Source organism: Chiloscyllium plagiosum, chromosome 6 (genome assembly GCF_004010195.1).
Source record: "Chiloscyllium plagiosum isolate BGI_BamShark_2017 chromosome 6, ASM401019v2, whole genome shotgun sequence".
NCBI lineage: Eukaryota > Metazoa > Chordata > Chondrichthyes > Orectolobiformes > Hemiscylliidae > Chiloscyllium > Chiloscyllium plagiosum.
In genome coordinates, this window is record NC_057715.1 from 99,714,038 (window position 1) to 99,730,678 (window position 16,641).

At 41.0% G+C, this 16,641-nt stretch overlaps 1 protein-coding gene across 1 annotated transcript in view; it reads left to right on the top strand.

Moving 5' to 3' along the window:
• Positions 1 to 16,641, top strand: part of LOC122551170 (von Willebrand factor A domain-containing protein 3B-like) — a 153,409-nt gene that overhangs the window by 126,906 nt on the left and 9,862 nt on the right. Inside the window, exons 23-25 of the mRNA XM_043692794.1 lie at positions 4,869 to 4,993; positions 9,239 to 9,376; positions 13,459 to 13,556. Of these exons, the coding sequence (XP_043548729.1) occupies positions 4,869 to 4,993; positions 9,239 to 9,376; positions 13,459 to 13,556 (361 nt within the window). The remainder of the gene's footprint in view (positions 1 to 4,868; positions 4,994 to 9,238; positions 9,377 to 13,458; positions 13,557 to 16,641) is intronic.

The following is a 16,641-nucleotide window of genomic DNA, read 5'->3' on the forward strand; positions in this document are numbered from 1 at the left end:
TGCACAAACACCGCCCCATCCAATCTACTTGATCTAAAGAGCTTCCAAACAATATTTGGGAAGTTGAAATTGCCCATGACTACTACCCTGTGGCTTCTGCACCTTTCCAAAATCTGAGAGGGCGGGAGCTAAATATTATTTAAATGGATTTGGGAGTCCTTATGCATAAATCACAAAATATTATTTTGAATCACTAACATACAAGTTGATCAGGTAATAGGAAAGGTAAGTAGAATGTTAGCCTTTATTTCAAAGAGAATGGAGTATATGAAAATGGGGATGCCTTGGAAAACTATCCAATAGCTAGTCAGACCACAGCTGGAATACTGTGAACAATTTTGGGCCCCTTTTCTAAGGAAGAATATACTGTTAGAAATCACACAACACCGACAGATTTACTTGGAAGCACAAGTTTTCGGAGCGCTGCTCCTTCATCAGGTGGCTGTGGAGTATAAGATTGTAAGGCACAGAATTTATAGCAAAATGTTTACACTGTGATGTAACTGAAATTATATATAGAAAAAGACCTGGATTGTTTGTTAAGTCTCTCATCTTTTAGAATGAACATGTTGGTTTCAGTTCTTTCATGTGTAAATCGCAGAACATTTAGAAGTTACCTTCTCAAGTGAACTTTAACAATTGGTGTCATGTCGGCCCAGATAATGCATTTAAGGTGTGAGGTGCCCTGTGTGAGACTGTGTGTGTGTGTATAGTGTATAGTGCAATGGTGGTCACCTGTAATGTGACATGAACCCAAGGTCCCGGTTGAGGCCCTCCCTATGGGTACCGAACTTAGCTACCAGCCTCTGCTTGGCCACTTTTCGCTGCTGCGACAACAGATGAATGGGCATCGCACAACAATCAACAGACAGGAGTGGTCCCTCCCAGTTGGGGAACACTTCAGTTACCTTCCCAAGTGAACTTTAACAATTGGTGTCATGTTGGCCCAGATAATGCATTGAAGGTGTGGGATGCCCTGTGTGAGACTGTCTGTACCACAATGGTCAGACTGATTCTAATCTAAAAAACAGATTAACAGAATCTTACATGGATTCATGGCAGTTTTTGAGCAAAGTAAAATGTAATTCTGCGAATACGAATTCACCCCACAAACCTATATGTGTATCTGTGCATGTGGGTGTGTGTGGTGGGGGGGTGTTATGAGTCTGTGAGAGAGTGTGTAAATCTGTGTGAGTGTAAAGGGGTATATGTCTGTGAGAGGATGGCATATGTGTGTGTAGGATTGTCTGTGTGTCTGTGTCTGTCTGTGTGTGTGTATAGTACAGTGGGCAAAAGTGAGGATTGCAGATGCTGGAAACCAGAGTTTAGGTCTGAGTGGTGCTGGAAAAGCACAGCAGGTCAGGCAGCATCCAAGGAGCAGGAAAATCAACCTTTCGGGCAAAAGCCCTTCATCAGGGAAGGTACAATGGGGTCACCTGTAGTGTGACATGAACCCAAAGTCCCAGTTGAGGCCATTCTCATGGGTACCAAATTTGGCTATCAGCCTCTGCCCGGCCACATTTCGTTATTGCCTGTCCTGAAGTCCGCTTTGGAGGATGATCACCTTGAAGGTCTGAGGTCCAATGTCCCGGAATGCTGAAGTGTTCTCCAACTGGGAGGGAACACCTTTGTCTGTTGATTGTTGTGCAGAGTACATTCCTCCATTGCTGCAGTCTCTGCTTGGTCTCACCAATGTACCATGCCTCAGGGCATCCTTGCCTGCAGCGTATGAGATAGACAACTAAGTCGCATAAGTACCTACCACATGAATACAGAACATGGAACAGCCATGGGGACCAAATTTGCACCCAAATATGCCAACATTTTCATGCACAGGTTCGAACAAGACTTCTTCTCTACCCAGGACCTCCAACCAACACTATACACGAGGTACATTTTCTTCCTCTGGACCCAGGAGTCAATGAAACAACTACACAGGGATATCAACAAGTTTCATCCCACCATCAAATTCACCATGGACTACTCTCGATTATCTGTCTCATTCTTGGACACATACATCTCCATCAAGAATGGGCATCTCAGCACCACGCTCTACTCCAAGCCCCCAGATAACCTCACGATGTTACACTTCTCCAGCTTCCACTCGAAACATATTAAAACAGCCATCCCCTATGGACAATCCCTACGCATACACAGGATCTGTTCAGATGAGGAGGAACGTGACAGCCACCTGGAAGTACTCAAGGATGCCCTCATAAGAACAGGATACGATGCTCAACTCATCCACTGCCAGTTCCGACGTGCCACAGTGAGGAACTGTAATGACCTCCTCAGGAGACAGACACAAGCTGCAACCGACAGGGTACCCTTCGTTGTCCAGTACTTCCCAGGAGTCGAAAAACTGCGCCATGTTCTTCACAGCTTGCAACACATTATCAATGAGGATGAGCACCTCGCCAAGACCTTCCCCACACCTCCACTGCACACTTCTAAACACCCACCAAACCACAACAGATCATTGTTCACAGCAAACTGCCTGGCTTTCTGCACAACACCATACAAACTTGTCATGGTGGATGCTGCAAGATGTGTCAGAGTGTGGACACGGATACCACCATTACACATGGAGACACCTCCCACCATGTACATGGCAGGTACTCGTACAACTCAGCAACATTGATTATCTCGTATGCTGCAGGCAAGGATCCCCTGAGGCATGGTACATTGGCAAGACCAAGCAGAGGCTATGGCAATGGATGAATGGAAACCGCACAACAATCAACAGACAGGAGTGTTCCCTCCCAGTCGGAGAACACTTCAGTGGTTCAGGACATTCGACCTTGAACCTTCGGGTGACCGTCCTCCAAGGTGGACTTCGGGACAGGCAACAACGAAAAGTGGCCGAGCAGATGCTGATAGCCAAGTTCGGTACCCATGGGGATGGCCTCAACTGGGACCTTGGGTTCATGTCACACTACAGATGACCCCATTGCAGTATACACAGACACAGACAGATGCACGCACATAGACACACACACACACACCTACAGACCCTTAGACTAACGCAGACCCTTTCTCATACACTCATACATATTTTCCCACACTCACACATGCATCCTCTCACAGGCTTATACCCCTTTACACTCACACACACAAATACACACACTCTCTCACAGACACTCATAAACCCCGCCATGCACCACCCCCATATATATATATATATATATATATATATATCAGCTAACCCGTGAATGCAACTTTTTAAAAAAGGTTTTGTGATTTACACATGAAAGAAGTGAAACTATCATGGTATTCTAACAGACGAAAGGCTTAAAAGACAATCAATTTTTCAATGTATAATTTCAGTTACATCACACTATAAATTTTTGCTATAAATTCTGTGTGTTAGGATTGAGCCCTCCACTACCACCTGATGAAGGAGCAATGCTCCGAAAGCTAGTGTGCTTCCAATTAAACCTGTTGGACTATAACCTGGTGTTGTGTGATTTTTAACTTTGTACACCCCAGTCCAACACCGGCATCTCTAAATTATGAGGAAAGGTTGGGTCTGTACCTATTGGAATTAGTAAAATGAGAGGCCAACCTTATTGGAACATACTCGGTTCTTTGGGAACTGACAGGGTAGATGAGGAAAGGTTGTTTTACTTTGTGAGAGGGTTTAGGACCAGAGGGTCTGATCTCAAAATAAGAGATAGCACTTTAAAGACAGAGGTAGACAGGAATCTCATCTTAGCAGGTAGTGAATGTGCAGAATTCTTTACCGCAGACAACTGTTAAGGCTGGGTGGTTGAGAATATTCAAGACTGAGACAGACAGATTTTTAACCTGTAGGTGAATCAAGGTTTATAAGGCAAAGGTAAGAAAGTGGAGTTGAGGAGGATGAGATCAGCCATGATTGTATTGTATGGCAGGGCAGATTCAATGGAATGAATGATTTGCTTCTGCTCCTGAGTCCTGTGGTCTAGTTCAAAGACAGACTCTTCTGAAACATGCTTATCTTTTTGAATTGGCCTCTTACTTCTTATCTGCCAGTACACTTGTGTACCCAGTAATTAGTAAATTCACTCTGATTGTTAATTCAAGAAGGCCTGTTTAACTTAGCTCATTTCAAAACAAATGTTAATTTGCGACTGGAAGCAAGGTATCCATAAAGGAAGGGATACTTTGAAAATTAATCTTGTTGTGACCATCTGAGGGGGTGGCTGAATAAAGATGGAAAGTTCGATCTCCCCCTTCTCATCCAGAGGCTTAACAATGTGGGGATATGCTGTCTGAACTTTCATCAGTATCTGATTGTAACATTGCAAACATATTATCTCTTGTATTTGCAGTTATTTCTCTGGAAATTTCAGAAACAAAATGTCAATGGACTATGTATTATTTATTAAACATTAAAATTCTGACCTTGTAGTATGTAGCTGTTAGGTATCCACATGGTGATAGAGCTTTCCAGTATTTCTGAGATTTCTGATGGAATCTGTTTAATGTTCTGACATTTGACCTTAAAATCAGAAACAGGCACATAACTTAAGAATTTCAGAATGACTTATCACATATTGTGGTGTCAGCATTCCCATGCTTTTATCGGCTCTCTCTCTGACCATGAAGGAATAAAAATTAACTTCAAGATGATACAGATCCAACTGAATTATTTATTTAACTGTGAAGTTGAAGCCAATATCACTCTGTGCGGATGCCATTTATTAAAATGCAAAACCGTGATCTGTACTTAATGGGCATGATGATGCATGTGCAAAGTGACACTAAGTATTAAAATGATTACCTACCCTTTCAGTTATATTGCAAATCTATGCAATGATTCTGTTGTTTATAATGTGTGAAAATTATGCCTCAGATTTTCTTTGTTACATCTCTGCTGTTCTCAGGAATTGTGACTAAGTGTGTTGGTGCAAGGAAAGCCATAATTGACTTCATGAAAGGAGACACCCAGATTACATCAACCAGATTTTTAATTTGTGTTGGGGGAGCTTCACCCTGTCCCTCATTGAAAGTAAGTGGACTATGAAATTAAAATAGAGGTCTTACTGATGTCTAGTTTTAAATTTGAATTGTTGACTGTAAGATGTTTCCTGAAGGAGGGTCGACCCGCTCGTTTCTGAGATGCTGCCTGACCTACTGTGCTTTTTCCAGTGCAACGCTTTATCAACTCTGACTCTCCAGCATCTGCAGTCCTCACGTTTTCCTATATACATCCTCCACCTTAAAAGGTTTGTGGGCTAAACTCTAGGTACTGAGCCTGTTATATATTCCCGGCAGGAATAATATGAGTCAGGTTGAGCTTGCTGTATGGAATATCTAACACTGCTGCATGGGATTTATAACCTCGCAGCTGTAGTTTAGTTTAAAGGCTGAAATCTTTGAGAAGTAAAACCTTTAGGGAATTTTGGAGCATGGAGCAGGGAATTAGCAGAGCACACAGTCTGATGAAGCCTTTGTAGAAGTCCTTCTGAAGTAAAGGGTGCAGGTACTGGGGCAAGAACCACTGAATGCATTGGAGATGGGAGAGCTGTACATCAACTCAATCTAAATGGTATTGGTGGCTCTGTGCGGGCTCACACATGCACCAGGTAGCTACTGGGGCCTGTCTTAGAGGCCTCAAGAGCTAGTGCTTAAGAGAGTGGATTCTTCTGCCTTCTTCTTTCTGGTTTAAATAGCACAGAAAGTAAAAACATCATGCCTGCTGACTGGGATGTAGGAATTCAGTTGTTTTTCATGGTCCCTGACTTTGTGCGACAAAGTGCTGTGGATGGTGGAAGTCTGAAATAAAAAGAAACAGGGAATACTGCAATTATTCGAGAGGTCCGACAGCAGGATAAGGAAACTGACTGAACAGGTTGGTTTTCTTGCATCCTTTCATCCTTTCCAGCCACACCCACTGAATTGCAGGAGGGATTTCTCCTCCGTTTCCCACCTCCTCGATTAATTTGGTAGATGGAAGGAGCTAAAATGGGATTCCTGGCCACTAGCAGTAGGCTGACGTTCCCATCAGGTTTATTAATGAGCTAATGGACTACGTTACCCCTAATCCCAATGCAGTGGCTCAGGGATTTAAAGGGAGGTGCATTGGCTTTCACACACCCTCCCAAAGCCTACCTCAGAAAGGCATCTTGGGTTTTCTATTGGCCCCTCAGGGATTTCCTCATTATCAGGTGCTCTGTACCTAACTGAAGGAACCTACATTGGGAAGGATCAGGCAGAGCAGTTACAGAAATCGACCCCTGACTTTGCCTCTGAATGCCTGCATCAGCTACCCCCTCTCACTTCCAACCTAAGAGCTCCTTCTCTCTGTCCTGGGGGCTGATTGATTGACCTTTGGTGGGCACATCACTGACAGCTTTAACTGCTCTTGGTTTCTCTGACAGCAGTGAGGAGCAACTAAATCCAGACTTTGGCAAAGACTCTGGTCTTGTTAGCACATTGCCACTCAATGACTTTTTTCAACCTTTATCCAAAATAATGCTTTTTTTGAATCATACAGCACAGACAGAAGCGACATGGCCATTGTGTCTGTGTTGGTTCCTTGAAAGGTTTATTGAGGTTGCCTCACCTTGTCCCTGTGACTTTGCTATTTTCTTCCTTTACAATTATATACCTAATTCCCTTATGAAAGCTCCTGTTGTATATACCTCTATCATCCTTTCAGATAGTGAATTCCAGACCATAATATTGTAATAGGACATTAAAAAAAAATCACATCTTTCTTCTGATTCTTTTGTTAATTATCTGAAATTATGGTTACCTGATACTGATTTTTCTACTAGTGGATACAGTCATCCCTTATTTAGTCTGTTGAAAGTATCTCTCAAGAAAAAAAAACTCAGAGTTATTTAATTTTGTAATAATCTTCCATCTTTATACATTCAGATTTTATTTAAGGTACTAATTGATCCTGAAGTAATTCTTTACTCTGGAGAGTTGCTGCCGAACATCCAGGGTAGAAGCAGTCTCTTTTAATCTGTAGCCTTGTTTGAAATTTGTATATTTATACATGCATACTTATTATCTAAAATAATTTCGTTTACACCCCCATTTGCTGTGTCTGCTTTCCATATGTCTCCTGCGACATTAGGAAATTTATTTACTTTAAAGGTGCTACATAAATGCAAGTCATTCTTTTGAAGATCTGTATCTTGTCACTTCCCAACTTTTGTTTTTCTCAAAATTAAGTACAGATCCAGGCTAAACTCCAAAGATACATCTTTAAAAAAGGCCTTTTCACGTCATGCGCATGTCTTCAAAGAACAGAAATGTCTGGAACTGAAGAACTCATTGTCAGAGCAGTGGATGAGCAACACATATATAACTAATGTTAAATCCCCCAAGCAGCCATATATTTACAACTGAAACTTGAACAGCACCCTTGAGCTAGGTCAAGATCCAGGTTGAAGGACTCCTTGAAAACGAATCCCAGGAAATTTGACCCGTCTGCCACAAACAAAGAAAAATACAAAAGAAAGAATTACCTGGAAGCAATCTCAAGTGATGTACTTATTTCTTTAGGTAACAAAGATTACAGGCAGCTAAGGATAAAAGACAGACTAGCGAAACTGAGCAGTCCTACTATATCCTTGGCCACATGGGGGAAAGCTATGCTGGCCTGGAACCAAGCGACAAAACCCCATTAGATTACACAACAGTTGACTCTGCACATGCAAGAAATGGCCATTTGTGAATCCCAAAGAGACAGATCTTTACTTAAACCTGGCTTCATTTTAAATAGAATAATTTTGTTGAATTGACTTTGCTGATTTACATTTGTGAACTAATTTTGCTTTTAAAACTGATTTGTGTTGGTCACTTGAGCTTTAAATAGGATTTCCCTTTATAGGTAGTCACTTGATGCATCTTAGCATGGTTAGGTTTAATGTAGACCCATATTTTTCACAGATATGTCTTTAAAAAGGACCTTTTTGTGTTACATGTGTATTTCCCTGTCTTCTACCTTTGACACCATTTTCCTTCAATTGCTCTCTACCGTTGTTCAAAGTTAAAAATCACCCAAAACCAGGTTATAGTCCAACAGGTTTAATTGGAAGCACTAGCTTTCAGAGCACTGTTCCTTCATCAGGTGGTTGCTGAAGGACTGGCGCTGTAAAAGCTAGCATGCTTCCAATTAAACCTGTTGGACTATAACCTGGTATTGTGTGATTTTTAACTTTGTAACCCCAGTCCAACACCGGCAGCTCCAAATCATGTCTACTGTTGTTCCGGTGACTGGGACTGTAGTCATTAGAGAGTTACCTGTAGTGGTTTACCTTCTCACTCCTCTGACATTCTCAAGGATTTATCCTTGGTCTCCTCTATTTTACATGTTGCCCCTCTGGGAAGGCATGGGAGTAGCCAGCTTCAGCTCACTACCACCTCCCTCAACTCATCTACTGTTGCTAAATTATCAGACTCTTTGATAATATCGGATGAGCAGAAATTTACTCCAGTTAAACATTGGGAAGGATAAAGCCATTGTTCTCAGCCCTCTTTCAGTTCCTTGGTGACCAGCTCCATCTTTGTGCCTGGCAACTGAACTAGATTGTTTGCAATCTTGATGTCATATTTGGTTCTAAGGTGTATTTCTGGCTACAATATTTGCATCCTTATGTGGTTGCCTATTTCCACCTCTATACCAGGTTTTAGTTTCTGCCCTGCCTTAGCTCAGCAGTTACTGAAACCCTCATCCATATCTTTGTTATCTCTACAGTCAGTTCTGTTATAATGCAGTAGTTCAGTTCTCGCTCAATCCCATGTTATAAGAAAATAGTGTAATAGCAGCCCCCCATTCAAACTAATGGAGCTGGAATCGTGTTGCAACCAACGCATGCTTTAAAGGTTTGCGCTATAGAAACAGTGTCCCCAATTTGTCAGTTGCGTTATAGCAAATTCACATTAATGAAACACACGTTAAAGCAGAATGACCAGTACTCTTGAGTATTCCAATTCACCCATCTCCGGCTTGCTATATTCTAGCCCTATTTCTGAAATGCCCCCTTCCTAAACCTCCCTAATTCTCCACCAGACCTTGCTCTATTAAGTCACTCCTTAAACCCAATACTTTAAACAAATCTGTGGTTACCACATTATGTAGCTTGATGTGAAATTTTGTTTTTTTAATGTGAAGCATGTAAGATGTCTTATAATGTTAAATTTGCTGTACATTTTATGGCAGTTGTTATATTTTCTTGTATAATGACATGACGATTTATTTTCGAAGGTTAATTGGATATTATTTAATAATTTCCAGATGGGAGACTTTGTTTTGGTTCATAGTGATTCAGAGGCTGGAAATGATTTCTATTTACCTGGGATTGTCATAGCAACTCCAAACAGAGCAGCACCAGATGACAAATTTTATACAGTTTTGAAATATAATAATAGAAAGGTGAGTAGCTTTACATGATTTAAAATATGTTTTTACCCCTCTCAATTAATTAATGTTTAAAAGTACTTCAGTGAATGTAACTTAAGTTTTTGTTGATCAAATTTTAAATGAACCAAATAAACATTGGGAGCACAGTTGTCAGAAACTCAATTTCTTTTTAGTCTTGATTCTACCCCTCTCTTGCCCCTGTCTCAGGTTAAACAAAATTGTTCAGAATCTCTGCTTTATGATTGACACTGACTTGAGTTTTCACCTCATTCTTTTTTGTCCTGAAGAACAAGGTGCTTAATACAAAAACTCAGGCAAATGTTAAGTGGGGGAAGAAAGAAAGCAGACTAAGAGGCAATAAACAAAGAGGATGAAAGCACGCTGTTTCAGAATGGAATAGGGTCAGGAATGGTGCCACTGAAACCAATGCCGAGAGACACCATGGATAAGGAGTTTGCACTCGAGAGGCTATTGGAATTTTTGTGATGAATGAGCAGTGTCCCTGCCTTTGAACTGGATGCTCAGGATTCCCAGCTCACCTTCATGCTGCAGACAAACAGAGAACTTGTAAATCATTTCAATGCATGGCAATGATAGATGCTAAGAGCAGGAGAGATTCCTGGTCAACCACATGATGAAAGGAGCTTTGGAGCCTCTCCCATCATTAATCATAGCTCCAGTTTACACCATGCATGTAAAAGGACATGGTGTCACAGCAACTCAAAGTGCCTGCATGAACACCCCACAAAGTACATAATTATTAAGTATACCGATGATACAAAAGCAGAAGATATGGCAAAGGTTGAGAATAATGCCTTTTCCTGCCTTAGCAGAGATTTATTAGATTTTATAAATTGCGAAGCATTTTGATAGAGTGAAGGGGGGGACAACCATTTTCTTTGATTGAGGAATCAATAGCATAATACTACCAACTCAAAACCGTGAGTAAAAGAGTAGGAAGAGACTGGAGAAATATCTTATCTTGGAGCCATAGAAATGCTTGAGCCAAAGACTATTGTGACTGTTAAGAGAAAACTGTGTAAGCACCGAAAGATAGTGGGGCATTGGGATTATTTTGGATTGTTCTTTTGATGGCAGATTTGTTCATAGGATATGGGCATTACTGGTAGGCTAGTATTTATTACCCATTCCTTTATTGTGAAGGAGGTGGTAAGATGGCCTCTTGAATCAATGTGATCTGCGAGGTGTAGGCACGCCAACAGTGCTGCCAAGAAGGGAGTAGGGAGGGAGTTCCAGGATTTGATCCAGTAACAGTGAAGGAATTGGACCAAATCATGGTGCTGTGTGGTTTGGAAGTGAACTTAAATGTGGTAGTGTTCCAATGCTTTTATCTTTCTAGATGTTAGAGGTCATGGGTTTGGAAGATGCTGTCAATAAAAGATGAAAATGAGAGTGTAACTTTTAACATGTTTCTTTTATAAGCTAATTAAATTAATGTCTTGTTCATGACATGCTTGATTTTTATCTTCACCATCTGGCTGCTACTCTCAAGAGGCAGATCTTTATAGAATCCATCTAATCTTTATTCCACGGAGATATGCCTCCATGAATGATTCACTTTCAAACATGCATACAATTCCAAAAACGTAAATCAGCACCATTCAGAATTACTAGAGCCTATCCCATCAATCACAGTTGTAGATCGTAGAGGTATAAGTGAAAAATAAATACTGGGTATGTCGCCTGAAATAAACTGTCCTGGATAAAAACCCTGAAACTCTTTAGATTCTGACTTTGTTTTGTAATTAAAGTGGTGGAAGAAATAGAAAGTATTTAGAAATCCTTAATGGATTTTGTCCCTCAATAAATGCTGAAGTAAAACACTTTTCTGAAAATTGAGTTGGATGCTGTTGAAGAAGTTGCATTTAAGTTCATGAGACAATTACTCTGTTTATGTGTGCTGTATTTAGTGATAATCATGTCAAGATAATGACACTTCATAGCACAGGCATAGTTTGATGATGCATTATATGAAATATCAATTTAGCTCCACCAGTATTGTTGCATTACAATTTCAAATTAGGTCATGTGAAATGAAAATAGAAATTCATGAATTGAGCTACTCATGCAGGCTGTCTGAAATATGAGCTAATGTTGTAATAATCTTATACCTGACCACTTTGATCTCTGTATTTCCAAGCTTATTCTAATCCCCATGAGGGGATTTGTATTCACCTAAGCATTTCAGATGATGTAGCTGGACATGTCACTGGTTTTACCCTGTAACAGTCCTGGAGATTGTGGAGCTCCTGACCACAAAATCATGCTTAACAAAATTACTGGAATTTTTCAATGGTATGACTAGTAGTGTTAATACTTGGAACTAGTAGATGTGGTTTACTTAAACTTTAAGAAAGTTTTCAATAAGGTTCCACTCAAGAGATTAGCATGTAAAATGAAAGCACATGGGATTGGTGGGTGGAATACTGTCTTTGATAGAGAGTGGGTTGGCAGACAGGAAACAAAGAGTAAAAAATAAATAGGTCATTTTCCAAGTAGCATTCCTGAGTAGTAGAAAGTGAGGACTGCAGGTGCTGGAGATCAGAGTCGACAGTGTGGTGCTGGAAAAGTACAGCAGGTCAGGCAGCATCCGAGGTGGAGGAGAATCGACGTTTCGGGCAAGAGATGATGAAGGACGAGTGACAAATTACAGGGATCATGGAGTCGTACAGCCCAGAAACAGACCCTCCAATTCATCCATGCTGACTAGGTTTCTCAAACTAATCTAGTCCCATTTGCCTTCATTTGGCCCACATCCCTCTAAACCTTTCCTATCCATGATAATGTCCAAATGTCTTTTAAATGTTGTAATTGTACTCGTCTCCATTACCTCTGGCAGCTTTTTCCATTGCTCCACCCTCATTGCTCAGACCCCAACTGTTCACAATATATATTATTGAATTAGATGAGGGAACTAAATGTAATATCGACAATTTGCAAATGTTGAAAAGCTGAATGGGTGAGGGTGAATTATAAAGAGAATGTGGAGCTGTTTCAGTGTGATTTGGACAAGTTGAATCAATGAGCAAATGTGGATAAATGTGAGGTTATCCATTTTGGTAGCAAAAAGCAAGAAGACAGTTCATTATCTACATTGCGATAGATCGTGAAAGGTGAAGGCACAACATGACCTGGGTGTCCTTGCACAGCAGCAGCAGCAGGCAATAAAGAAGGCAATTGGTGTGTTGGTCTTCATAGTGAGAGGATTTGAGTTCAGGAACAAGGATGTCTTGCTACAATTGGCTTTGGTGAGACCATGCCTGGAGTATTGTGTGCAATATTGGTCTCCTTACTTAAGATAGGATGTTCTGGTTATGGAGGGAATGCAACAAACGTTTCCCAGACTGATTGCTAGCATGGCAGAACTGACTTATGAAGAGAGATAGGATCAGTTGGGACTATATTCACTGGGTTTTAGAAGAATGAAGTAGGATTGCTTAGATACTCATAAAATTCTAACAGGACTAGAGGTTAAATACAGGGAGGATGTTCCCGATGACCAGGGAGTCCAGAACCAGAGATCACAGTCTAAAGATTTGGAGTTGGCCACATAGGACAGAGATGAGGAGAAATTTCTACACTCAGAGAATGGTGAGCACATGGAATTCTCTGCCACAGAAAGCAGTTGAGGCCAAAACATTGAATATTTTCAAGGACGAGTTAGATTTAATTCTTATAGCTAAAAGGATCAAAGAGTATGGGAAGAAAATGAGAAAAGGGTACTGAGTAGGATGATCAGCCATGATCATATTGAAGGCCTACTCTGCTTCTAGTTCCTATGTTTCTAAGACATTAGAGATACTTAGTTAATACGTTGACCACATTTGTGCATCAATTTTGTTGTGGAAACAAGTGATTGCAAGCAAGTTGTGGGCATTAAACTGGGACTCTACGAGAATCAATCTTCTAAACAATTTTCAAAAACCTACTTTGATCTGCTTTTGCTTAGACATCTAATTTCAAAGTCTAGTGTATTTAGATGTGTATTATTTAAATTCACTTACAAGTGAAATGCTGTGAGTTGTGTTTTTGTTGGCATAATTGAATCACAATATTATGATTTGCTTTTGCAGGAACATTCATTTCGTGGTGAACTGATTAAAATCAGCAAGACGCAATATAACTCCATCAGGCATTACATACAAGAGGCTCAGATGATAGATCGCACAATGTGAGTACTAATTAACAGCCCCCACAAACCATGAAGGAGAAATAATCTGTCCCAGTGAATTTCAGTAACATTCCTTTTTCTGTCAGAAGGATTTCTATCATATGCAATCCTAAATACATTACACAAGTACTGTCTTTGAAGCCATTCTGCCTGAATTTTCTCTCCCATATTAGAAGGGTCAGGATAGTTCACAGCTTTGCAACCTGATCTGAGGGAAAATGCCATGGAAGCTTGGGTTTTCATTTAGGAATGACTGGGTTTTACAGGAGTTGGCTGGGCAATTCTGCAACAACAGCAAAGGATGCTGGGATGGGTGGGGTGCAGTGGTCTGCCTTGCTGCTCTGGCCTTGTGCTCAATTTTTAAAGAAAACATAAAAGAGCACTCCAGCCCATCACACCACTCAAAGAGTTCCTATGTGTGTCAGTCTATGGTACTTCACGCTCCTGACCTAACACACATAGTTTCTCATACCCTGGGTTTCGATCTCAGCCCTTGCGCTCACCTAAGATCTCTCATATTCTCCATGCTAATTTATTCTCCTGTACCCATTTACATGATCCCTCATGTACTCCATGCCAACCTTTGTCCCTTTGTCAACTCAATGGACTTTAATGCTCCTATGCTAAATTGGTCCCAAGTCATGCTAGCCTATATTCCCATCCACCACACTTTGCCCTTCCACCTATCATGGCAGTACACCCAGTGTCCACCATGACCTCAGGATCCATGCTGTGATGATAAAATAGAGGTATTAAGGGTCTATTGAATAATTATTTTTAAAAGAGAAACGCTGTTGATTTAAAAATAAATCATTACATTTAACTTCCTTTAAATCCTTATAAAAATATGCATTGAAATTCGTGCTCCCACTTCAAGGTTTCTTTAACTACTTGGAGCTGTCAATCCAACTGAACTGCGAGCATTCCACAGTGATAATGGAAGGTTATAAAGTCTGTTCTTGCAGCACTAATTCAGTAATAATAAGCCTCAAGCTAATGTCCATAGACAGATCTTTCAAACTCTTCAGACAGTATTCCAAATAAAGGCAGGAGTTTTAAATGTGTTACCAGTTTGACGCCTCATTTTGACAATTTATTTTCACACTTTTTTAATATTCCTTTTGAAAGCTCCTTTGGCAGTTTGTTTTGACGCTTCTGATATTGTTTTTGACAGAGTCCTTTGACAGTTCTGTTGCCAGTAATCAGCTTGATTGTTCCAATGACTTTCTATACTTTATACTGACACACAGGTCTACTTTTAATAATTCAAAGAATCCCTACAGAATCCATACAGTGTGGAGACAGGCCATGTGGCCCAACACGTCCACACCAACCCTCCAAAGAGTAACCCACCCAGACCCATTCCCCTACCCTATTACCCTAAATTTACCCCTGACTAATGCACCTGACCTACACATCCCTGAACACGTGGGCAATTTAGCATGGCCAAGCATGGCCAATTCACCTAACCTGCACATCTTTGGCTTTCACAAGGGCAGTATTATCTCTCCCAAAGTAATCCTAGGACCACATCCCAAAGGGTATCCTATCTCTCTAAAAGGACACTCTCTCGATCCAAATAACTCAGCAAAATTTAAAACTGTTCATGCCAGGTCTATTGTGTCATGTTTCACAATTCCATCTAATGAAAATCAGAGGTGACTGGCAGCAGCTGTTAATTTATTCTAAAGATCTGGATTGTATTGTCACTTTTCAAATTTGTAGTCATCCTTCGTGCAGCCTCATGTCTGAATCTCTCCAGTCAGGTTTTTATCCCTGCTATAGCAATGAAACAACCCTATTGAAAGTCACTACTGACATTTTCCAAGACTTGCTCCCTTCTCCTACTCCTATGTATGATGCTCTTCAGTGCCACCACTCAAAGACACAGTTTCAGGTTCTACATGTTCACTCATGACACCCAAATAATGGGCTGAGAAATGGCAGATGGAGTTTATTTCAGATAAATGCGAGGTGCTGCGTTTTGGGAAAGCAAATCTTAGCAGGACTTATACACTTCATGGTAAAGTCCTAGGGAGTGTTGCTGAACAAAGAGACCTTAGAGTGCAGGTTCATAGCTCCTTGAAAGTGGAGTTGCAGATAGATAGGATAGTGAAGAAGGCGTTTGGTATGCATTCCTTTATTGGTCAGTGTATTGAGTACAGGAATTATGAGGTCATGTTGTGGCTGAACAGGACATTGGTTAGGCCACTGTTGGAATAATGTGTGCAATTCTGGTCTCCTTCCTATCGGAAAGATGCTGTGATACTTGAAAGGGTTCAGAAAAGATTTACAAGGATGTTGCCAGGGTTGGAGGATTTGAGCTATAGAGAGAGGCTGAACAGACTGGGGTTGTTTTCCCTGGAGCGTCGGAGGCTGAGGGGTGACCTTATAGAGGCTTACAAAATTATGAGGGGCATGGATAGGGTAAATAGGCAAAGTCTTTTCCCTGGGTTCGGGGAGTCCAGAACTAGAGGGCATAGATTTAGAGTGAGAGGGGAAAGATATAAAAGAGACCTACGGGGAAACCTTTTCATACTGAGGGTGGTACGGGTATGGAATGAGCTGCCAGAGGAAATGATGGAGGCTGGTACAATTGCAACATTTAAGAAGCATTTGGATGGGTATATGAATAGGAAGGGTTTGGAGGAATATGGGCTGGGTGCTGGCAGGTGGGACTAGTTTGAGTGGAATATCTGGTTGGCATGAACGGGTTGGACCAAAGAGTCTGTTTCCATGCTGTACATCTCTATGACTCTATGACCTCTTTCAAGTCATCTCTTCCCATGCTGCCAGCCTGCTTGGCAGACCTGATGCTGGATGAGATGCGGTGTCTTGAAGGTAAATATTGGTAAGTACAATGCCTATGTCTTTTCCTTGTTTCACCACGGATTATACACACTGCCGTGGCCAGTCTTCCATTGTTGAAGCCCACTGTTTGCAACATTGATGTCCCTCTGGACACGGAGCTGAGTTTTCAACCTCATAACCATCTGCCTCCACTGTTTAACATCATTTATTTCCCCCTTGTCTCAATCCAAATTTCTCTTTAATTTATTCTTGGCAAGGCCCAATCTCAGTAGCT